The sequence below is a fragment of the Thunnus maccoyii genome, chromosome 5 (genome assembly GCF_910596095.1).
Source record: "Thunnus maccoyii chromosome 5, fThuMac1.1, whole genome shotgun sequence".
Lineage (NCBI taxonomy): Eukaryota > Metazoa > Chordata > Actinopteri > Scombriformes > Scombridae > Thunnus > Thunnus maccoyii.
The window spans coordinates 32,085,376-32,110,864 of NC_056537.1; the positions used below are offsets into that span (position 1 = coordinate 32,085,376).

Genomic DNA, 25,489 nt, shown 5'->3' on the forward strand with positions numbered 1-25,489 from the left:
CGGAACTATCAGCAGACAGCAGCCTGAAGCTTCAGCTCACACATGTTGACCTTGCTTCATTCTGGATGCTGGCTGCCTGTCAATATCCCTCCTTGTCAAAACAGGCATTCAAATTTATGTTGCCTTTCTCCACTACTTATTTATGTGAGTCAGGATTTTCCCTTTTGACTGTCATAATATCAAAGCCAATAAACAAATTGAAAGCAACTTTGAATACTACTCTGCATGTCAGCCTCTCACCCATCCCACCACGACTTGATCTCATTATTTCCCAGAAGCAACCAGAAGTATCTCACTGAAGGTAAGCAAAGTATTTATTTTGGTTATTACAGCTGACAGTGGCATAACACATATTTACATCCTAGTTTTTTTCTCATTTATTTCAGAATGTGGTCCTTTGAAAATTTTTAACAATCAGAAGTGGGCTTTAAGTAACAAAAGGTTGAGAACCCCTGCCCTAATTGACAAAAGCTTCCCCCAAAAGCTTCAGTAATTGGACTTGAAGGGAAACAAACTAGATATGGATCAAAATGAAGGCATCTGATCTGTCTGTGATCAGTGCAGACTTACTGTGCTTCAACACAAGGCATAGGGTATTGTGTTGAAGATGCCTGATAGAGCGACTGTATGTAAATCAGTGTTGTAGGCAGAAATCGTATTTTGGGTGGCCCAGTACAAAAGTGGATGGGCCATCTTTTCCAAGAAAAAAAGTACTTATAAAAACTTATGAGTAGATAAAAGGACATACATAGACAAACTGAAAAAACAGTGACAATTTTACTTCCCTGCATTCTGCATTAGAAAGGCAATAACAGCAAAACACCGCCTATACAACATGCTGAACCAACAGAGCTCAGTCTATAAAGGCTGTACACAACAATACAGACAAAAACTTGTCTGTTACATGCTATTCAGGCTAAAATATATTTGCACCCACAGAACCAGCAGCACATTGACTCTACAGCGCATTAATTAACCATATTATTGCACAAATGGCAACTAAACATAAACCCAAACAGCAGAGAAGATGTTGACATACTGCATGGCATAGCATACATCATACAGAAATCGCACATGTAACATATCCCTCGTGCATTCATTACAGCCATTGTTGCGTCAGTGCCATGGTACCACGCAACTCATTTAAAATAAACAATGTAGCCTATTAGCAGTAGGCCTATACGGCTAATACACAACACATCATTACTTAACATGAAATCCCTTCACAGGCATATATGAATCAGTGAAAAATGAGTAACAACAGGCCTACCTTTGTTGTTCTCATGGCCAACAAAACAATGCGCAAACGCCTGGGTTTAGCATTGAATACAGAGATGATCTCATCATAGTCCAAAGAGTCACAGAGTTCCTTTTCAAAGGACAAGAGGGCCAAGTTGTTGAGACGGACAGTACTTATGGATGATCTGAGGTCCGTTTTAATCCGACCTGCAGTGGAGAACGGTCTTTCAACACTACAAGTCATGGGAAGTATGATGATGACTCAAAGTAGCTGGTTGAGTGTTGGAAAAATGTCAGGAGCACAAATGTCCAATACTTCCATGAGGGATGGAAATTCCAGTCCCCATGCAGTTGCTCAATTGTTAATTCAGTATCCTCAACCGAGATGTGATGGTAATCACACGGAGTCCACGGAGACTCCTTCTGTGCAAATGTCTTAGACTGTGGGAGAAAAGTTCCTGCTGCTCTCATTTTTCCATACTGATCCTCCTGGAACCATTTGTCCAGCCCTGTTAGTTGTCTTTCAAGGATATCGTTCCAGATGTGTCTTAAGTCATCATCATTTCTCATACTTGTTTTTTTCCCCAAAGTAGTTGTGACCACATATCCTGCAGGCCTCGCTGGCAGCCATATCCCTCTGCCCCAGCAGTGATGTCCCAGCTCATGATTTAATTTTTCTGCATCAGCTCCTCTGTTAGCTTGAACACTTGTTCGAAATCACACTCTGAATTGTCTCTAAAATGAGCAAAGCTCTCTTTTAGTCCCTCAGTTAGGTCGATGTACTCAGAGACTGACAATGTTGGGCTAAAACCCGTGTGGCAAAATCGCTCGTCTGAAATAATTTCCCAAATGTGACGAGTAAACATATGAATTTTTTTGTTTGTATTTGTTGGAGCAGGGACTGTGCCTCAACCTTCAATTGACCACTGCTTTCAGCGCACTCTGCAAGTACTTCTAATATTACGTTGAGTAATGTCAGTATTTTGTAGCTCCAGCACGCATCTATGGATCGTAGTGCTGGGCAGTATGACCAACAATTTGTATCATGGTATTTTTTAAGATTCAGATGTTTCACAGTATATCATGATGGGTTTTTTTTGTTTGTTTTTGCGAATGCTTGGGCCTTTATACAGGTTTATAGTGACTTATTCTACTGTCATGAGTACATAGAGTTTACATGAATCATTTCAAAAGTTTGTTTCTGAGTTTGACTGAAAGTAAACACAGGAACTAGCTGCCTGTAGTAGCATTATGGCATTATGACATTAAGGAAACTAAAAAAAACCTAAGTGCAATGACAGATTATCCCATGGACTACTATGAAGATGATTGTGAGTCATTTCACTTTGAATGACCAATTTGAGAGAGGAGCTTAAACAACTGAAAGAGGAAAAACTAAGAATGGAGGCAGGAAGGCAACAGGACCATCAGGAAAGTCAACATACAGTAATGGTTACCTCAGAAACTGCTGGTGTTCCTGTGGTCACTGCTCTCCTGAAGATTGAAGAGGAAAACTTTTTCTGCAGAGTCAGACCTGTTGCTGCCAGATTCAGAGTATCTAGAAGTATCCCGAGGAAACTATAAAAGTGTCAATGGATGAGGATAATCCCAGCTGTGTAACTGCTACACATTGATTTACAGCGTTTATCAACATTGTCGTCCTGGAGACTTGGGACCTCCACAAAATCAACTGGAAGAAAAGAGCAAGGCTGGCTGGACCAAATGTTCAGCTTCACAAGGTCAGAAAAATGCTATTACAACACGTAACTGTGAGGAATTACAGTAAATTTCTATCATCCAGCGGTAGTCCGTGAAAACTGCTCAGTGTGTATCTTGTCATTTTATCCTTGCAGTTTGGAAACTTGCTGACATGAACCATTTTATTTAATCTACTAAGCTACTACTTCTCTAGCATGAACAGACGCTGAGCTATCCACAGCCTCAGACGTAAACAAACTGACATGCAAACTGCCCCAGATCAGTGTTGCAAACTAACGTTCAGGGGAAGTTGCTACAGGCAGGTTGATTTGTTGCTAAAAGTTGCTAATTAACATTGTGATGTCATTGCATGATGTCATTACGTAATGATGAAAAACTGCATCGTAGAATACACAGTAACAGAGTGTGTGACAGAGAAAATTATTTTCTGTGTCATTTAGAGGGAAAATGCATGCATTTTAGCATTTGAGTCACCTTCAGAAGTTGTTAAAAGGTTCCAATTAATTTTTAAAAGTAGCTAGGTGCTTTTTGAAAAAATAAACTTGCCATGGTAGTCTGAAAAGTTGCTAAATCTAGCAACAAAATTGCTAAGTTGGCATCAGTGCCAGGATGTAGTTCCCTATGCAGTTAGCCATAATGCTGCTACGGGCAGCTAGTACCTGTGTTTCTTTCGTTCAGACTCACAAACAAACTTTTGAGATGATTTATGTAAAAATCATGTTTATTTCTAAAGCAGGAGGAGACTGAGGGAGGTTGCCCTGATAACCATCATTATATGCGAGGCCTCATTTGCCCAAATTTCAATCTTAATTCCAGATCTCAATAACAGAGCTACCTGGCTAGCTAGAGAGCTGTACCCAGCATGCCATTCAGAAGTGTAATTTTGTAAATTAAGAATTATTTGTGTATAAAGTGTTATACACAGAGTTAGTTGTTGGTCGTTAATTGTTGCTTTAAAAGGTTATATCCGTTAGTAAGAAGGTTACACAGTTAATAGGGGTTCCCTCTCAATATACTCTACACAGCTTGCCCTTGCCTCTGTGCAGCAATTATATATTTTGCTGCCTAGTGAAGAGTTACAGCAATTCTATCAGCTATGCACCGGTGTGGCAGTATATGAAAAATTCATATTGTATGGGAAATTAAAACCAGTATACTGATTCATCCAGTATACCAGCACTAATGGATTGCTGAAGTTCCAAGTATGGGCGTCCTGGATGGAGCTCTTTCTGCGCTTCTACAAACCTTGTGTGTCTGCTGCTGTCTGTCATGAAACTGTGTATATTGTTCAGTTTCTCAGAGAATGTGCTAACGTGTGCAGATACCTTTGATGCTACTTTTAAGTACCAAATTCAATCTGTGAGAATTACAGTGGACATATATGGCTTGAGGAAAAGTTTGTTTTAGAATCACATGCACTCCTCCCCAGTTTCCTTACATAACAGAGGGCTCATCAAAACTGAAGCCAACGCACAGAAATAGATCAAGTTGCAGCGGTTCAATCACCAGTAATATCTTCTCTTGCGCTCATGTCACTTGTGTCATTGAACCCGATTTTCCCTGCGTGAACATACCTCACACAAACAGCTATGAGTTCACGTTTTGACTCGCCCTTATATTCATCTGCCATAAGGGCATAATAGGTGCCTGGTGTTTCACGGACTTCTGCTTTGATCTTGCACAACAGCAAGGAGGCTGCTGACTCCAGCAGCTCATTTTGAACATCTGGGCTCATCAAAGTTCCATTTCTGGGCAGCTGCTCTAGACAATTTTGGATCTGTGGATCATATTTACACATGAACTTGAACAGTTCTATAAAGTTTCCTTTATTGAGAGCATCTGCATTTTCCCTTTGTCCATGTAGGGGGATGTCCTGCTTGGCACAAAACAGTAAAACATCCAAAATATCCTTTTAGATGGTACCGATTCTTCTCGATAAATGAATAGTCCATGGCATCACACTTCATTTGATTTAACACATTTTCCCGGCCTGCAGTTTAGTTGGCCCTGTAGCTTTGAAACTGGTCCAGTGAAACGGAGTGGGGCTTGCATGTCTGGTGTTTTTCACATGCCTGACGTAGGTGCTTCCAGTCCACAAACCTCTTTCTCGCAAATGGGCTGCCAGCCCAGCTGGGGAAATGTCTGCACATTTTACAGAAAAGTGTGTCCTTATTATCTCTTCCAGGCATAAGCCTGGAGGGAATCATGAATTTGGTCATGTGTATGTCTGTGTGTATCTGTCTGCAGCTAATATTGCATACTACTGGACCCATCATCCTTTTTTGTGCACATGTATGACTGTATGCTCAAGGACCTCTTGTCGATGCAGTGGTTCACAACTTTTGAAAAACCTATTTTATAATGCCATTGACTGCCGACTTTTCTCCCCGCAAGTGATCAACAACTGCTTCAGTTTGGAATCTTGTTTCCACTAGGGGCAACCGATCGTGCCATGTTGCCACGTTAGATCAACTAGTGCCAAATTTTGGTTGAGAGTGGGTTGTGTTGTGAATTCAAATAAATATTAAATGTTGATAAACTTTCTTATGAGTCTGTCGTAAAGCTTAGACTTACGTCTTTTCAGCAGTCCTCGCCATTTTACGATATGCGTTACAACATAGCAAAAGGCATTTCTGGCAATCAGCTAGGCTTAGTTTGTTGCAGGCCACATTTTGGCCTTTGTCGTGGCTCAAAACCTGACATCCATAGAAAAGTTTGGTTTCATCTTGAACCGGAGCATCTGCAGATTAATTCCATGTTAAGATCCACTGTAATTGGGCATGATACAAGATGAATACATCCCCATTTTTGTCATCTTGATCGCCATCTTGACCGTACACACCTGGAGATCTGCACTCTACTGAGTGCACTCTTCTAGTTTACACTGTATTCCAACCAAGAAAACTGTCCATACCACTTTGATGAGAAGCACCTTGATTGTCCATTCTTGGAAGTGCAGGGAAATACCTTCAAATTTGGCTATGAAGGTGGTTCATCAATTGCAGATAAACCTAAACATTCTTGTGGGCTAATGAGTCTGAAGAGCTGGGGTGGGTGGATTTGGTGGATGAGGTGGTGCCATGTCTTCTTCCTCAACTCTTGCTTTTTTTTTAAATGACACAGTAAAGAACTTTGTTTAGCCATTGTTTTGGCAGTAACATTACATCAACTGAAGCCCAGTGAGTAATGTGGGTGGGCCAGTGCTGCCCAAGCCCATTACTGGCTACACGCCTGATGTAAACGTATGCAAATTGTCCATGCCTGGCATTTAAAGACTTGTTTAAAAATTTTTCTTTAAATCGCTGCTAACACTGGTCCAAACATGGTTTAACATTGAGGACTCATATTCAGACTGAATAAATTGAGCTTGAGTTTCTCCCACACAGTTGACTTCTTGGTAAAATATCAGCATTGATGAGACACCATCAGAGCAAAACTAAATTTAGCAGACCGTTGCAGTACTCATTACCATGCACAAAATCCCTCATACACTACTCACTGAATGATCAGTGTGTGTACTAAATCCACATTGACTGAATTCTAGTTGGATCATAAATAGAAGCTGCATTTAATTTTCCAACGATAAAGTCATTCATTCTCAATATTGAAAAATAGGATCAATGTGACATCCCTCTCCTGCCATATATCCTCTGACCCTTACATTCTGAGGGAAATTCACTTACTCATTGAATTGCTTCATGTGAGGAGGCACTGAATACAGATTTGGTACAGATACATGAACTTTGCCTTACCTCAGCGGGATGCGACTGTACAAAGACTCCCTCTGCATCCCTGAAGCGCCTTTCCAACTCAGCAGTGTACGGTCGTGAAGGATGTCTCTCTGGCATAACCCGGATGATCTGTAATTTCAATTTGTCTTTAGTTTATGTTAACACTGGGGATGCTCTGATAAATTCAAAGACAGCAAACAACAAGTTCAACTATCTTCTCAGTTCAGACTGTTGACTCATTTGTACAAAAACAAAACTAAATATGTTGTAGAAAATATCAATTAAATGTAGGTTTGAAATTCAAAATATATATTTGAACAAACCTTTTTTTTTTTTTTTTTTTTAAAGAAAATAGTAGTGTTTGCAAGTTGTAAAGTATTGACTTTTGTGTAATTACCAACAATAGCCATGTCTGTTCTGTGCATGTGGAGGATTTTAAGAAAACACTTGGTTACTGAAGTGTTATAAAGGCAGACTAGGACGTTTGTGGAAAGAGACTGGAAAGTCAAACAGTGGTCACACACGGAAGTGAAGGGTCGGACTTGTAATTAGTCACTTACAGTATGAGACATCTTAGAGGTTTTTGTTTGATTTATTCTGTTGGGATGTGACAAGTAGAAACTTTGCCATCTACCTTTTACCTGTAAAGAATAACCTTCCTCTTACATTTAGATACAAGTAAATAGAACTGGGTAGAGCACAGTTTAACACGCTCATAAAACAAAAGAGGTTGAATCAGTGATTTCCATCTGAAGCTCTTTCACTGCTAAAAGTACAGAAGCAGGTAAGTCACTGTTACTCTGTGTTTCTAGAACTTGCACAAAAGCACAAAGCCCCCAGCAGGATCAAGATTTACAACTCGCTCAGCTGTGAGATAACACACTAGGCCCAAGCAGACTCTCACTACTTTGTAAACAGGACTCATTTAAAAAGCTATAAATCAAGCAGCCTGGTTCTATCTGAGTGCCTTTTGATTTATACCACATAGTCAATAGCTGCACACTAGTCATTCTTTGGTTGTTAGCAATTTATGACCTTCAGTCAATTTAAATGACCATTTTATAGCAGCTGTCAAAAGAAACAAAAATTGTCAGTTAATGACAACATATGTTTTGTGTAACACGCAACAATGACACACACAGTATAAACTGAATACTTTTTACTAGCAACAGCATGATCCAATGACCCGCAAGGACAAAATGTCAGTATGTCAACTTCTGTGAGGAGGGTCCATTTTTTCCATCCATTTAAGGCAATTAAATTTGAATGATTAATGACCAATTGATTTGAGTGATTTAATGATTTAATGTCCTGTGGTATGTAACAATCTAATTCCCTATCTCAAAAATTCAAAATGAAGAATGATAAAGTTAAGTGGACATGACTGATGAGAAATAGACAAAAATGCACACCTGCACAGGTATTCAGGATTTGGGGGGAAAAAAAGCAACATTAAACCAGTTATGACTAATTATAAATGAAAACGTTTATCCCTGACGGATAAAAAATCCATTTTTTGACAAATTGCATCTTGATGCAGACTGTGTTCCTACCTTTTTTAACACTCCTTGGTTAACCTGGAACCACAACCTTTGGAGAACCAACTCGTCCAACCCCTCCACGTGTAACCTCTGATGGGTTGAGGAGAGGAGAGATGTAATCAGATTATGTGAATCTGTGACATGAAGAAGGATGTCAAAGAACAAAGGATGACACATTTATTTCAATATTTTACCAGCATGTATGCTACAGTGCATCACCATGTAGCACTAGACCATGTACATGCAGGGAGGGAAGAAACAGAGAGGATGGGGAATATTTAAACTTTGGTGATGCAGGTTCAGGTGTAGTTGGATATGTTTTCATGCAACCAGACCTTTGTTTGACCTCTGATGGCAAACTTGTGAGACTAGTAGAGCATATAAATGCGTCATGTGAGGAATCTCCCCCACCATCCCCTTGGACAAGAGAAGGAAGAGAGTCAATAAATCAAGGGACAGCGTCGTGCGACTTTTACCATTCTGTTGATGTTTGACAGTTTAAAGACTTCCTTTTGATGAACTCTGATGGTGTAATTGATGGGGAAGTTGTGCTTCTGCAACACAAATAAAAAGAAAGAGAGAGAAAAATGAGCATATGCTTTTCATAAATCAGAAACCTGTTCATATGTTTGAGTAATTGATTGTGACATTTACTATCAAAACTAGTAAATTTAAACACATTCTTTCAAAATTATACACAAGTTCAGTAACACAAAAACCATAAATATGTCATGTTCTATTTATGATTAAGTCCCCATCTGGGCCCATTAGTATTGATGTTATTTCCCCAGGTTCTATCAAAATTGGATTAGTAAGGGCCTTACTAATCCAATTTTGGATTAGTAAGGGCAGGGCCTGAGTAAGGCCAATTAGAGCAATTTTTAAAAAATACTACTTCATGACAATCTATCATTCAGCAGCATCCAGTATATTGTACATGATGGATAGAGGGACTGCACTGCTCCATATAGACCTGTTTTTATTGTTTGGGACAATTACCACCATTCACCAAATTGGCATTTTAAACAGTTTTATTCAGAAAACAGTGTTTTGTTTTTTGGCAAATGGAAAATCTTAATCTCTTGCTGCTGTTACAATTTTTATTTTTGATGTCCTCCTGTTATTGTCTATTTGGCTGGGATCAGTTGAAAGTCATTCTGGGACTGGCAGGAAGTCACTTACTTCAGTAGAAGTGGACAAAGCTGCTAAAAATGACCCCTAGAATATACCAAACAAGTGATGATTTAAAGAATATGATATGTTCCTCTTAGGTTGAACCTTGATGTTTGTCTTTAAGGGTCAGGAGTGTACTGCTCATTTACTTCCACTGCTCTAACCTCCCCAGCTGGGCCAGTCATTAGGACCACTGACCCTCCACCGACAAGGCAACTGTACATGTGTCTCCACATTCACTGTGACATGCTTGCAAACATGCCAAATTTTCTCTCACCATGTACCGTCGCCTGTGGCTGAGGCTGTCGTTGAGTGTCTTCAAGGGGGTGCACATGCTGGCTGGCGTCAGGGCCATCAGAACAGGCACTAGCAGAAGCAGGCCTACAAGGAGTGAGAGAGCATGAGATAACTGCACTTTTTTTTTTTTTTTTACAGAGCGTCAAATGCTGAGCATGTCACAGAACTTGAGCAGATAGTATGTGCACACAGTCTACATATAGATCTGTCTTCTTTACAGTCTGTCTTCTATACATAGAGAGAGAGGACTTACTTGTTTGGCTTAACTACTGTATATGGTTTGACTAAATAGGTCAGGGTTGTGCATGTGTAAGCAATACCTGTGTGTACTGTAGATGTTTCTGTGTACAGGCTTGTAGCAAGTTGTAGCAGGTCTGTAAAATCATTTGCAGGCCACTCTGGGGCAAAATGCAATATGTTAAATTTTATTTAACATATTGGTAATATACAGTAGATAGATGTTTTTCCTTCACATTTATTAACACAAGTAAGAGTTGGCGGACTGTATGATTACAACTAGGGCTGCCACTAACTATTTACTTATTATTTTCATTACCACTTAATCTGCTATTTATTTTCTTAATTAATCTATGAATGTTTGTCTGTAAAATGTCAGTAAATAATGAAAATGAAATAACATATAATTTCTTAGAGCTCATGGGGATGTCTTCAGATGTCTTGTTCTGTCCAAAACACAAGGACATTCAGAAAAGCTTCAAATCCTAAAATTTGAGAAGCTGCAACCAACAAATATTTGGCATTTTTCCATTAAAAAAAACAAAAACAATTCATGGACAAATTGTCACAGCTGTAGTCTAACCACTAACCTGTGATTACAAATCAATCTGTCTGTGAGGATTCTCAGTCATGCAAGCCATGGTCTACCCAGCAGGGTTAAGTCAAGGGCAGCTGGACTAGTTTCAGATCCTTGAAGACTTCAGTTCTGATCTGAAGAGGTATTTTGGATGAGATTCCAGTTGCCCTGACTCAGCCCTTCAGGATAAACTAATCAATTAAGCAAACAAGTGATATTTTCCACAGTCACATATTTGGAACACAGGCTATTCTACTGGCAATCACACAATGACTTCTGTCATTGGTATGGCTCTTTGCCAGGAGATCCTTCCCTTCTCTTTCTTTTAGCCTTCTTTCTTACAGTCAAATGTCCTCCAGCAGAATCCAATATAAATAGTAAAGAAAAAAATGTGTATGCATTTTTTTACACTTGTGTTATTTAGAGGTGCTAGTAGGCTGACTTTGTTAGCTTTGGACAGGTAGCTGTTTCCAGTCTTTGTACTAAGCTAAGCTAACTGGCTGCTGCTGGTAGCTTCATATTTAGCGTCCATATATGAAAGTGGTATCAATCGTCTCATCTAACATCCCAAACGTTTCCCAAAATGTCCAACTATTCCAGTAGTAAAATCTTCATATGCGTTAATTTAACTAACTGCATATGTTTACATGCTTTCTTCTTACGCAAATCCTTCACTGTCAACTGAATCTGTCTTTGGTTGCTCCCACTATTTACCACTGATGCTTATCTGACTTCATCTTGCTGGTGCTGATACTTTTCTTTTCTGGGACACTGTCAGCTGTTATTTCAGTGCTACGTAGATGCACCTCACCTCCAGCGTTTTTTCAGATTTAGTCCCCAAACAAGCTCTTCAGGTGTAGATATAGCTTACAGAAAAGGGAATCACTGCACTGGTTTAATATGGTTTCTACTCCATAATGAGGGTCTGATCACCAATGACGCTTTTACTACTTACTATTGTGTGTTACGTAACAAATTAAAGAAAATGAGGACAGTTCAGTGTAAAGAATTATGAAGATCTCATTATTCTTTACACTGAACTGGAAAAATATACTGACAGAAGTATGTTTATTTATGAAAAAGACTTGATGGTCTCCAGATGTTCAGCAGTGTTTTAAAGACTAGTCACTGTCAATCTTGACCAGTGGGTCAGACCCTTGGAAAAAGTCACTTAAGGTACCTACAACCCCCAGGGGCTGTACTCTTTGTACTCACTAGTCACTCATAGTGACAGAGAGCTCTTAATTTGAACTAGTGTTAAAACTGATGACCAACTGACCGCCAACATGCACATATATTCTGGTGCTTGGGAATTTCGCTTCCCTTTGTGTTATCAGCCTGTGTTCTTTTGAATATGGAAGAAGAAATGTAAAGTAATCCACACTGATGGTAACTCTCTGTTACTGATAGCCTCTCCTGCCTGTTCAACATGCTCATTCAGCTGAATAAGGGCCAAACTCCTTGCAACATAAAAGTCATCCTCTATACTGTTCAGAGTTCTTCAGCCCAGGAGCTATTTTAATGGTTAGATGCTTTGTGAGTTGTGTTTTATCTTTACGAGTATTGAATCTTAACCTTAATGAGGAAAACATCTTCATTCTTCTATAAATGGGTTTCCCTAAAAGGACAAATGCTAAGCAATAGGAGGCTACTGTGTGTAGTCATATGCACTTTTCTACAAACTTACTTTATTTGCACTTAAGCTTTACTCTTTCTCCTTAATTTCCTGTTCTCTCACCAGCTCTCATTTCTCCTCTTACTCACAGACGTGTAATACACTCAGCATGACGTGAGAGATTTACAATTGACTGAAACTGGCTCCTTGCCAAAAACAGGCTGGTCAATAAAAGTGCTCTGAGAGGGAGAAACAAAGATGATCACCCCTTTAAAAAAGTTCACTTGGCACAGTGGGAATATTGTTGAACAGGAATATGGCCAGAAGGGTATGCATCTAACCTTACATTATTCTCTACAGCATTCTCACTACACTCTTTTGTTACCTTTTAACAACTATTCAGGAACAATCTATGATCTACAACATTTGTCCTGTCAACCAAAGAATGCAGCATAGTCACCTTTGACAAATAGGTACTATAATGCTCTCTGCAGCAATATGGCAACACAGTCTGTCAATCACAGCTCATTCAAGCCCATTTAAACCAAAGCAATAAGCCTCTGGCAGCTACAGATGCAGCTAATTTTAAAAAGAGAAAATGATTGCAAAAAAAAACAAACAAATCCAAAGCCTGTTTGATCCTTCACATAAGCCAATATGCTGCTGCCAGTCTGAAGAAAAAGTCTCCTCACCCACAGGTAGGTGAATGAAAGTGCTGCAACACCATTTGGAAGTCTTTGTGTGTGAAGAGTGTAGACAAACACACTCATCACTGTAAGATGAAGCATGCAAAAGCCACACATGTAAGAAAGGCCATTACTTTGGTTTGACTATTCACAGCTTTTTAAATTGTATTACATTAATTCTGGTGAATTCAGACGCATGTACAGTATATTATTAATGTTTAAAATAAATTACATTACTGGTAGATTTGAATGGAACAACCTCCCTTTCATTTAGTGCTTGAAAAAAATTGAGTGGCACAGTATCTCAGTAGTTAGTGTTCAACTCGACTAGATTCATATATGAGCATATACAGTCCATTGTGCTGATTATCAATGCACTATTCACGTAAAAGATTCAGAGAAAGTTTAAATGCTTCATAAAATGTGTTTCTGTATCTGAACTTGCATGTCAGCACATGTTTATACACATGAAAATGCCTGTGTTGTGTGTGTGTGTGTGTATGTAGGTGCGTATTTGTGTGTATGAGAAAGAGAGAGAAAGAGATTTTTAGATTGTTAGTGTTACTGTCAGTTGGAGCTTTTCATTGTGTGATTCAGTCTGTTGGATCAGATTGTGCCACAAACTCACAGCCAGGAGAACTTTATTGGTTAAACAGGTTTTCCTTATTGTAGTGGATGGAAAGCCAACATTGATTATATAACACATGCAACCAGTGAGTGGCTTCATGTTATTGGCCTAGATTAATTGTAATCATTGTCAACAAGTTGACTAATGTACCGTATGCAGTGCTGTGGCACTTGTTTGGCTTGCTCCCTGGACTGTAATACCTTCTACAAATGGGGGGGACTATCAGCTATCAGAAAACAAGATTAAAGCTTGATTTATGATTGATCACAACAGAGCCAAAGCGGAGTGAAAAGCTGACCATCATAGAGAGGGGAGGGGAACAAGTGAGATGCGATATCGTTTAAATGTGGGGATAACAGAGCATTATTTCAGACAGTCTCTCCTAGAAGGTAGTCATAGTGTTGAACTCGGTTGTTTAAATAAAAAGTTACAGAAATAGTTGTGTCATGAATGAAAAAGGAGAACTAGTGAGAGAAGTATACCCTTTCTCACATCCACACAGCTGGCAAATACCTGTGTGAAGTGGGTGTGAATGCTGTCTCGTCGGTGTCAAAGTTACAGAAATGGCCCTGCACAGTCCCTCCTCATCCACTGCCGGAAATGTGTGGGGGGAGGGGTTTATGAAGCTATTTGACCATCCGACAGGCATGTCTGAAGGAGTACGCCAGCCCTTTTTGGGTAGCACTAGACGAAAAGTAAGGGGATCACCAAAGTTGACTTCATCCTCTGGGGAACATGAATATATGTACAAAATCTAATGGCAAGTCATCCAACGGTTGGTGAGATATTTCAGTCAGGACCAAAGTAGTGGATAGATCAACCAATGTTGCCACCTTTAGAAAATGAAATAAACATTCTGTACAGTCCCATGCATCAGTTTGACAGCTACTGCAAATTGTCCGCAATGAATCTGTATGTTGACCAAAAACTCTTACAATACTTATTCATATTACTTCCAAATAAGATACATGTTAAGAGTCATCAAGAGTGTAAATGACTCCCTAACAATAAAGAATTCCCCCTCAACCAGTTTGCAAAGAGCACTGGTATCTCTAGACAGGTGACAGGTGTTTGTGACTGATGTTCTCCTGTCAGGAGGACTTGACCTCAATAATAGCATCATCAGAGTCTTTCCCTGTTTTAAAAGAAAACTGGCAGACAGCTTATGTACAGCTAATTATCCTCTGTTTATTAGTATAAGAGGACTGCCAAGACCTGTTGTACATGCCTGAAACCTAAGCCCTTTAATAGGCATAATTTGCCCTCTACAGTTAAGAACTTGTTTGACCCTTTGGGGGTATTAGCCCCTGTCAATACCCAAGGGAGACAGATCCTTTGGGAGCTTTCTTTTGATGACATTAAGTAGGACTCACCTCTGCCTGAGGCCATATTTGAAGAATGGATGGCAGGAGTCACTGTCAGTGGTCAAAGATCTTCACATTCCACAGGTAAAAATGCGTCATTCTGTTTCCTAGGCCAAACACAACCTCAGCAGTTCCCTATGAGCTAACCATTCCTGTGCTGGAGTTGTGTGCAGCTCTGTTGACTGTGGAAATAGTTTTTAGGCTATTCTGCTTCTCCATGCACCTTGTTGAGCTACACACACAGTGGAGGCTTGTTTCCACTTAACCTAACCCAGCAGACTGAGGTGCAAGGCCTGTTTCAGCAGCCAAACTTTCCTCAATAGACCAGTCTTTCTCATAGATCCTGAGCCCACACCAAACCAACAAAGGTTTTCCTAAATTATTTCAACCAAGACAGTCACTCTGTTAACATCTCTGATCTCCACATCAACCACCCTTAATCCAGGTTAAGACCCTGACGCAGTTCCAAGGTAACAAACTTGACTTCACAAGTTTCTGTAGGGAAGCAATATTTAAGACCATTTGGGTGTTCCAGGCTGGAAGTACTGCAAGAGCAATTTACTAACAGAAATGATTAAAGAAGAATCATACTGGCCTCAGCTTCAGTGTTTTAATGACAAACAGATTCTCTTAAAGACAACAAAGACTTGCTGAAAGCAGTCACAGCTGGACAGGAATTGATCGTTAATCCAATTTGCCGGCGTGTAGCAATATTACTAAAATCCTACCATCAACAGAGTGTGAGATGTTAAAGCAGGCATCTAACAGAGTATACAACCTGTGTCAGGGAGGGAAATAGCTACAAAACACCACCATACACTGATATGCAGTTGTATCAGTGCCCTCTTCTGTATTGGAGACCCCCACCAAAGAATGACCTCTGACTGTGTGACCAATCTATCTTGTCAGGAGTTAGGAGTACGGTCCTCTAATATGTACATAGAAGACAATCTCCCTTTTAATGGAATTTGTGTTTGCAAAAAACATCCAGTGGATTACAGTATCAATCAACCAATTCTGGATTCTGCCTTCCTCACATTCCCTCAAAAACATTTACATTAAACAGATTCACCTTCAGTTCAACACCCCCACTGTACACACAAGCACCCATAGCAGGAAACTCATATCTGTAATTTATCACGTCAGACAGTCAGTATGATTAATGTTTACCAAACTGCAGCATGTGATCCTGTATTTGCAGAGGAGAGGAGGCTAATAGAAGGAAAGCTGTTCTATAATACTCAAATGTAGAAAAACCCAGAGAAACCAATCAAATTGGAGTAACAATGTATGGCTTACCACAATTGTTAAGCAATCCTTCACACACACACACACACACACACACACACAACAGTTCCCATATATGTGGTTCTGCAGTGTAAACATCTCATCTGTGATGCAGAACATAATGTACATGCTATGCCACATGGTTGCAGTCGTTTATCTTTCAGCACTTCATTACACTAATATCTTGTATGGGATCAGCTTCATACTCAGTGAAAGTATGCTGACAAAGAGAGTAATGACCTTCCAGGACCTCTGCAGTGTGTTAACACTAGGTTGTTAAAGGTGACAGGAGAATGGCTGTGAGGACCACCTTGCTTGCGAGACCCCAAAAGCCCCCCGGATAGCTGAGACATAGACCTATTATCCAGTATATGCATATATACACCTTTATCTCTTTGCTCTTGGTTTTCTAGATCTACATCCAGTAACTCCAGTGTCCAGAATAAATTTGCCATGACATGAAAGTATTCGGAATATAGTGAATGTAAATACATGGAATGATGTGACATTGATACAGTGCAGCATTTACGTCTTGATCTTCAAGATTGAAACACAAAAGATAGAAGAGGAGTACTTTTTGAAGAAGAGAATGAATCAATTTGTTTTTCTCAAAAATACACCTCTGGTAGTGTGCACTAAAAATACACTACATTTATATTCTGATTAACTCTAAAAAAAAAACCACACAATTTATGCTCCAGTCCACTTTGGGATTATGTTAGCACAAAAAAAATTCTGTCCAGCAAACTACATGTTCCAAGCCACACTGAATGAAACTCTAGCCTCTGCACAAGAAAATGCATTGACCAGCAGTCACAACACATAAAGCCTTATATAACGCTTACCATGAGCTACAGCAGTTGGTTTGAAAAATAGGTTGGTTTCCAAAGATTTTTAAAAAAAATCACATTTTATAGCTGCCAGGGTTTGATGTATGATGCTAGAACATACAGTACGATCTATCTACACACCAACATTGTGCTAGTGCCTGCAATTACATAAAATCTCCTCATGCTTCCACAAGTCTTCTCTTGCTTCTTGGAAGAACTGAAACCAAGCCAAAGACTTGAACTTGAAGGAATTCAAATCTGTGGGTGACACAACGTGACCTTAAACTCCTCCTCAATCTGATTTAAACACTGTCTAACATTTATCAATCCATCCATTGTCTACTCTCACTTATCCTGTTCAGGGCTGCTGCCGCACAGCTGGATCCTATCATAGCATGCATTAGGTGTGAGGCAGTGAAACACTGGACGTGTCACCAGTATATCACAGTGATAAAACACACTCACATTCACATAACGTAGATTAAAGTTTCCAGTTCACCTAACCTGCATGCCTTAGGTGAACAGTTGGAGGACACTAGCAAACTCGAGAAAGGCCTCACTTGACCCTGGTGTGGTTTGAACGCTGGACCTTCTGGCTGTGTAGGCAACAGTATGTGAGGAGAGTAAAATAAAAAATTACCAAAACCTTGATTACTTACTCAGTTGGCTATTTAATTATTTTAGGCTAAAAGTGGACCCCATCTGCCACAGCTTAAGCTGCAAGCAAGAATGAGTGATGTTTTTGTTTTGTTTTTGTTTTAGCTGTGGTTTTACATATAATAATATAATTTCAAGTAGGGCTGCAACTAATGATTATTTCAATTATCAATTAATCTGCTGATTATTTTCCATTTATCATGTAGTCTATGAAATGTTGAAAAATAGTGAAAAAATTGCATTCACAGTTTCTTAGAGACAACAGTGATGTCTTCAATTAGCTTGTTTGATACCTTGTCTGACTAATAACACCTTCAGATATTCAGTTTACTGTCATATATGACGAAGTAAACTGCAAATCATCACATTTGAGAGGCTGGAAAGAGAAAATGTTTGGCATTTTTGCTTGAAAAATGACAAAACATTATTAATCGATTATTCAATTATGAAAATGCAATGTTATGTTTCCATTAAGTTCAGATGGGACATAACCTAAATTAAAAACACCCCCACCCACCCCCAACCCCACTCCCCCCCACACACACACACATTCTTGACTATTCTGACTGTTCTGTATATTACCACCATAAAGCATTCATGAGTAACCGGATGAACAGCCAGGCTACACTGACCTAACACTTCATCATACAGGCACAAATGATGGCATTTGTGCCTGTATGATGAAGAGCTGTCAGTTCTCAGTTTCTTTCTGTTGCAACCCATCTGTCTTTGCTGTCTCTACGGAGGGCCACTCACAAGTTAAAGCTAGAGCATTTTTATTGACTTGTGATAAGAAATGGAAACCATCATCTAGTTTCCATTCAATATGTAAGAATGGAAACTTACTTGAGATAAAAAATATAAATAATTGTCACACTGAACATGTCTTATTTTATTTTTGCTAAATTATCCTTCCCATGCTTAATAAGTTTTTGTCAAAGGGAATATGGAAATATTCTCTTTGTACTGTGTTCTGCTATTACTACAGCAACATCTGATGCAAATATATAACAGATGTCTGACTGCTTTTGCAGTAGACTGACTGTTATCTTGAAATTTCAAATCAATCATCAGTGAAAAGATTGCATTACACTGTGTCTGCAGAGGATTATGATGACTGCATATCAATCACAGACTGACAGCACAGAAGAAAAGCTTTAGATATTGACCGTCAGGTTGTACAAACGGCTGCAGGTGTTGGACATAAAAACCAAAGGTAGTACAGTGGATTGCAAAAGGATTCAAAAGGTCAATATTCTAAAGGAAAAGCCAGCGGGGAATGTTTGTGAAAAATATGATCCTTGTTTAGCTAATCAGCGCTTTTCTATGATATGGTGATGACAGTTGTGTAGCTGTGATCTGTTCATAGTGAAAGATTAATTTAAACACAGTTATTTAATCTTCCTAGAGGTCTGGTTTTCTTCACCTGAAGATTGCCCTGTTGTTCATTCATATCCTTTTATACATGCACACACACATATTATGCGCTTGTGTATTATTATATCTATTCTTAGCCCTGTCTCCTCGAAAATAATTTTTGAAAGTTTTATTTATATGCAGTAGCTGTTTAGATCCATTTTTAGATCCATTTAACAACACTGTTAAGCAATATTTAGTGAAAAGGTTACCGCAGTGAGTGATTATGGATCAATGTCCAACTCTGCAGCTCTAAAATACTTTCACAAAAGTCAGAGTCTAAATATAAATGTGACTGGTGAAGAAAGTAACTTTTAGCATGACAGAAAACTATCAAGATTCAACAAAACAGGAACCCTGCTCTGTATTTATATATTTGAAAATATAGAGAACAGACTGTGTGGTTTAAGACCAACAAAGCAGTGTGTCTTTTATTTCTAGGTAGCTTAAATTATCTAGCAAGCAAGAAAAGGCACAATGGCAGTACCACATGATGTCTGTGAAATGTTAGCGAGTGAGACTGCAACAAGGTTTGTTCCTCAGGGGACACAGGAGCAGTCACACACTTATAGGCAAGTTTACACATGCTGGTGGGTTTAATTACAACAAAAACTATAGCCAGCCAGTCTACAAGTGTACAACTCAGACTCTGGAAAAGTGTTAACTTGCCAGCATGCTACAGTCACCAGGAAGCAACTCAAGCCTGACTGCAGGGGAGATAAATAACATTAATGCTGATTATCTCATTATCTGCAGTTACAGGACCAGACAAGCCAGAGATGCCTCTCAGAAACCCACAAAAATCACACACAGCTGCCACACCAGCTGTGTCAATGTGACATTTGCTGTGTTGAGTAATGTTAGATACATCATAGTTAACAAATGAAACACAAACCCTATCAACTTTGTACTGGTATACTGGAGTTGTCTGCCTCCGAACCTCCCACTGTTGTTCTTTCAAGTTTCTAAGAAATTGGACTTGCAGGGGTTGGTTGTTCAGGAAGTGGAGTGTGGACCAGACCCAGCAAATAAACATATCTGGGCTGATTTTGGCTGCTTAGAAAGCTTGAAATCTCAAAAGTCTCAACAAAATAGCACTTACTCAGAAATCAGAGATCTCCGCCTACTGAAGTCTGGGAATTTCTAAATGCACGGTAGTTGCTTGAATGGCGGTGAGAACAGCCACTAACAAACCTACGCCCCTTACATTTTGTCAAGGACACACCTTACCGGAAACGATGCTCTCTCCCCATTCTCCTCCATAGTGACCTGCACATCACCGCCCCAAAATGAAGAGCCTTCCTAAAGATGCAGGTTTTTTTTTTAAAACTCTTTAATGGTTTCCCTCTAGTTTTAACAACAAAACCTAGGAGATTGTCCTCACTGACCTGTGAGTCTACCATTAAAGGGTCAGTTAACCTAAATCAACATCAACAAAAAATAATTAATATATTTTCTCATCCCCGGTGGCTTCATGTGCTGAGATATTCACCTCTGAAGGTTTTTCTGCCACCATGGAGGTGAATGGTGTTTCATTTTTGCTGATCAAAGCATACATTACACTTGAAAAATTCAGCTGTCAGCAATAAATATTGGGACAATTTCTTCAGCAGAAGATAGATCCAATGGAAACTGTTGCTAGCAATTATCCAGAGTGACCAGGGTTGTTTCCAACCAACATTGGTCCAAGAATGATCCCTGGCCAAAAAAGGTCCTGGTCTAAGAGCAAAAACTGCAACATGCACAGAAAACTGAAATCATGACGAAATCATAATTTAACTGATGTGTGCAGATATGTGGAATACAGATCCTTCTAATGACTTTTTATCTGTTTTTGGTTGTTAAATGGATGTGAGCATATGGATCTCATGGTGTCATCCTTTCAACATCCGATAATGGTGCACCTGTACCCGACTTCAAAAACCCTTAAAATATTTGACTGAAATTTTCCATGCTATGCATCATTCTGGTTCTATTTTTAATTTTTACACCCACCGAGTTTGAAGTGCAATGACCACAAGAGCACAGAAACTGTGAAGAAGTAATGCTGCTGGTTGAATTTGTTTGCTCTTACATTCCTGTTGTAGTGTAATGATTTTGAACCTCTGTTTTCCTAACAGAGCTCCAAAATATTTTCACTTTCATTTTAGAACTGTTTTTGAACCATTACCAGACATCCTGGGGAGATGTTAAGAAATCAATTTCAAATCAATTATATTATTGTTGTGGCAGAAATCTCAGAGACCGATGATTCAATACCTGGGAAAATAAGCTGAAACTATAGATATGTCTAGTGAGAAATTTGATATTTGTTGTGTGATTTGGGCGCACTGACTTACAGAATTCAGGCAATAACATGTATACAGACGCAGCAAGAAGAAAAATGATTAAAAACCACCTTTTTCATACATATTTTCTTATGTTTTTCAGCTACTGAAATTTTCACACATGGGCACTAGTGAGTTTTCCCAATTGTTGCGGGTAAGAGCAAATGCATATTTGTAACAGAAGCGTAATATAAGTGACAGAAAAGTAATGTACTGACGATATGCTTCCAGTGACTGATAAGTGGAGTATCACTCTTACTTTTGAAATTATCTACTTATGTCTGAGAACAGAGTTCCTCAGTAAAACTGTCTACCCTGGGGCAACGTTTGTCATTTAAATGGTCCAGCAAAGGAGATTGTGTCAAGTGAGGTTAGCCTGAGGTCAACTATGTTGGTTAATCTCCACAGCTGTCTCAGCAGCATTTATTTTTAGACAAAAAATTACTAACTGAATGTTAGATGACTGAAGGTTCTTATCAACCTGGTAGCCTGCGGCAAACCTACTCACTGTTAAAACCAGAACGATAAATTCTTTATGTCACTAAAGAGGATAAAAGAAAACACTGCATCTATGTAGCTTCTCTCTGTGTTCCTCATGTTGTGGGGACATAAATCTGTTTACAAAGTCACACTGTGTGGACTCACCTGCCATTTGGGGACAAAAAACAAATCCCCATGATGTAAATCAGTAACTTGAGGACTTGGTTTTGAAGATAAGGTAATGTAAGGTTAGGGTTGGGGTAAGTCTCGAGCAAATGAATGTAAGTCAGTGTAATGTCCTCTGAAGTGATTGTGACAGAAAATTCCATATAAATCAACAATATATAAAATAGTGGAAACAATATGCTTTCTGTTTCACAATATTAAATTAAACCGAAACTGTTGACAGATCAGCAGGTTGATACTAATTTGTATTTAGTATATGTGAACTGTTTGTCAAGTGCCTTGTTAAGATGTCATCAGCTCCTACACTCTTGGAAACCTTTATAAAATACCAGGTTATAGAAAAGATACAGCATACTGAGTTAGAATACTGAGCTGACTAGTTCAAAGACATGTGTGGTTACTTTGCAACAGTCTGCTGCTATTTGTGTGCTACACTAAATTAAGTTACCACATCAGATCCGCCACGCACAATGCATTGTTCTTTGACACTGTGACATTCACAAATTAGAGGATGTGAAAGAAACACACACACGGCTGCGGAAAAAAACCCTCCCTCATACCTCCTACTAGTGGCTGTGAATAACAGAGATGAGAGGAGATACATTAATTTCTACTGGTTGCCCCCATGGGAATCCAGCTGAGAACCTCTGTTGCCTCTTTCTCTCACTTGTCATCTCTCCACTGTCATTATCTAAAAAGGCACTTTGGACACCAAAACTGCAATTCGCCACCAGATTACCAATAACCCATTCCCGTACTGGGTTTCTCTTCCACCTCGGTGCATGATTGGAAACTAAAACAACAAGCGAAGGAGTGATAAAAACAAACAAAACATCACTAAACATCAAATGTCGTGCATGAAAATAAGGCCCAGAAAGTAAGAGTGAGAGAGAACAAAGGAAAGAGACGTGTTAGAAGAGAAAAAGAACAAAAATTGAGAAAGTGAGTGTGTCCATCGCTTCTTTTCGCTCTTTCAGGCTCACACAACAATGAAATCTTTTTCTCATCTTTCCAACAAACGCTGGTCTTACAGCTGTCTTCAAATCATGTACAAACACACCAGACACAATAAAACATTTTTATACTGTGATACAAACAAAAACCATCTCTGCACTAATTACAGCATCAAGACCTCATGCACACACAAACAAACACACACAAAACACACACAGATGTCTCTTACCAAAAAGGCCTCCCAGCAGGCAGACTGAGGTGGACAGTTGGACCATACTCTTGGGCTGAAGTCCTCTGCTCCTTTAAACTCTGCACAGTGTGTCTATGTGCACACCCACACACACACACACACACACACACACACGCACGCACACACACACACACACACACACAGGTGCACACACAGGGCCAGCCACACGCAGACTGCTAAAACACTGGTATCTGCAACTCTTCTGTGTGCGTGTTCAGCGGTACACACACTTGTTGTCAGGCTTCAGGTCTTGATTGCATTGTTGAGCATCTCTGAAACATGCTGGCAGAGACAGATCCTGGTTTTTATGGCTCTTGTATTTCTGTTCCTCACTGCTGTTGACAGACTGAAAACAAAAGACAAAAACCAGTCAGGGAGCCAGAGAGGAAAACAGGCAAATAATCAATCAGACGGACACTGGCAGTCAGCTGCACAGACAAACAGATGGACAGACAGAGATTGAGACAGAGACTCCTTAAATTCCACTTTGATTCCGCGCATTTTGTTATGCTTGTAAACTTAGCGCTGTAAAAGATTTACAAAAAAGGAATTAAATTTTCGTTTCTCCCTGAAGGTTTTTGAAAAGTATTTTACTTCATTCTTCACTCCGCACATCAGGAAATGATGGTCTGAAGTGAAGACGTTGGTTTACACCCCATGTCATAACTTCTGATGAAATCAACAGAAAGCATCATGGAAAGATTCAATTTCTTTACAAAAAATGTATTAATTGGAACCCAGATTATAAATTAGACTTCTATAATACTGAATGAATGGTAACATTTAAACATCATTGTATACCTGTTTGCTGTAGAATATCATATCTATTCAGAGAAACTTGTCTGGTAAAGCTTATGTAGTTTGTGAGAAATCATTTTCACAAAACTGAAAACAGATTGTATGATGTACATGCAGAGTTTTCCCAAACAAGTCCTACCAAGACATGAATTACCACATCGGCCTAACAACACTAACTATTACAAAATCAAAAGTCTGCTGCCATGCTAGCAGCTCTATGAGGCTGTATTCAGGCAAAGCTAAATGCTAACTTCAGCATGCTAACATGCACAGCACAGTGGCAATATTAACATACTGATGTTTAGTAGGTATAATGTTTCCTATTTTCACGATGTTAAAATGCTAACATTTGCTAATTAGAGCTAAAAACAAGTACTATTGGAGTAAACTACTGTGCAAATCTGATTTTATCCCAATGATGGCGCAAGATGAGTCCAAGATCACCAAAGTTATCACAATCTACAGCCATAAATGACTCAAAATGAAACTCAAAATAAAATATTTGTTGTGGAGGATCAGTAATCTCGAACATGTTTCAAGTATCTGCAAGTGACCACAGAAAAAGACATTTCTTGTCTCTTTATTAAGACAAACAGTCCTGCTTTCAATGACCCTGACCATCTATTAGCAGTTATATTCAACTTGTGTCATCGCCCTCCAGCTCAGGTTGCAGCATTTGACCCGGGCGTCTGCACTAATGTGTTCGTTTTGATTGGAGGAGCGTTGTTCTTTATTGTTGTTTTGGAGGGAAATCTATTCCCCTTTAGATGATTTCTCTTTAGGTCAAAGGACTCAGTCTCAGTGAGGTTGTTGGGTCTAGTTGTTCATTAACTCATTCACATCTAGTATCTCAGATTCTGACAATATATGGGGATAACCGATGTTGACTCATTTTAAAAAGAAGACTGAAAAGTGCACTTAGCAGTGTGGTACAGTCCTGCCCACAGGTAATGTACATTGTTCAAAGGGATCAGCAACATCCTGCAGCCATTGAGGGCTGGGTAAAAATATCAAAATAAAACTGTACCAAAGACAAGTTTATGACTAGAGCTTTTAGCAAAGCACATTAATTACCTCAGGTTTAGTGGGCATGCTGCACAGTTTATTCAGGGCTGCAACTGATTATTATTTTCATTATCGATTAATTCTTTGGTCTATAAAATGTTATATGGCCATGGAGCCTCTTCAAATTGATTGTTCTTTCTGACCATCAGTCCAAAATCCAAAGATATTTAATAATATATAACACAGAAAAGCAGCAAAGCCTCAGACTGGAGAAACCGAAACTTGAGAACATCTGGCATTTATGCTTGTTAATGACTTAAACAATCGAAATGTATTTTTCAGTTGATCAATTAATTGTATCATACATGTTTGATGATTAGTGTAATTCACTGTCTATATCTTAGACAAAGCATGTGTCTGACAGATTCTTCTAAATTTAGATTTAAATTTAGCTGAATTTCATTTGTAAAACATAAACCTGACTTATTTATA

General features: G+C 39.1%; 1 protein-coding gene across 2 annotated transcripts in view; it reads right to left on the reverse strand.

Annotated features, from left to right (window-relative positions):
• il34 (interleukin 34) overlaps nt 1–25,489 on the reverse strand; it is a 43,717-nt gene that overhangs the window by 12,982 nt on the left and 5,246 nt on the right. Inside the window, exons 2-6 of one of the 2 annotated variants that reach the window (XM_042411048.1) lie at nt 23,174–23,540; nt 9,681–9,784; nt 8,707–8,784; nt 8,243–8,320; nt 6,711–6,818 (exon numbers count right to left, since the gene is read on the reverse strand). In XM_042411048.1, coding sequence (XP_042266982.1) covers nt 6,711–6,818; nt 8,243–8,320; nt 8,707–8,784; nt 9,681–9,784; nt 23,174–23,219 — 414 coding nt within the window. In that variant the 5' untranslated portion in view covers nt 23,220–23,540. Of the gene's footprint in view, nt 1–6,710; nt 6,819–8,242; nt 8,321–8,706; nt 8,785–9,680; nt 9,785–11,228; nt 11,312–23,173; nt 23,541–25,489 lie in introns of those variants that run through there. The other variant, XM_042411049.1, reaches the window with a different exon arrangement.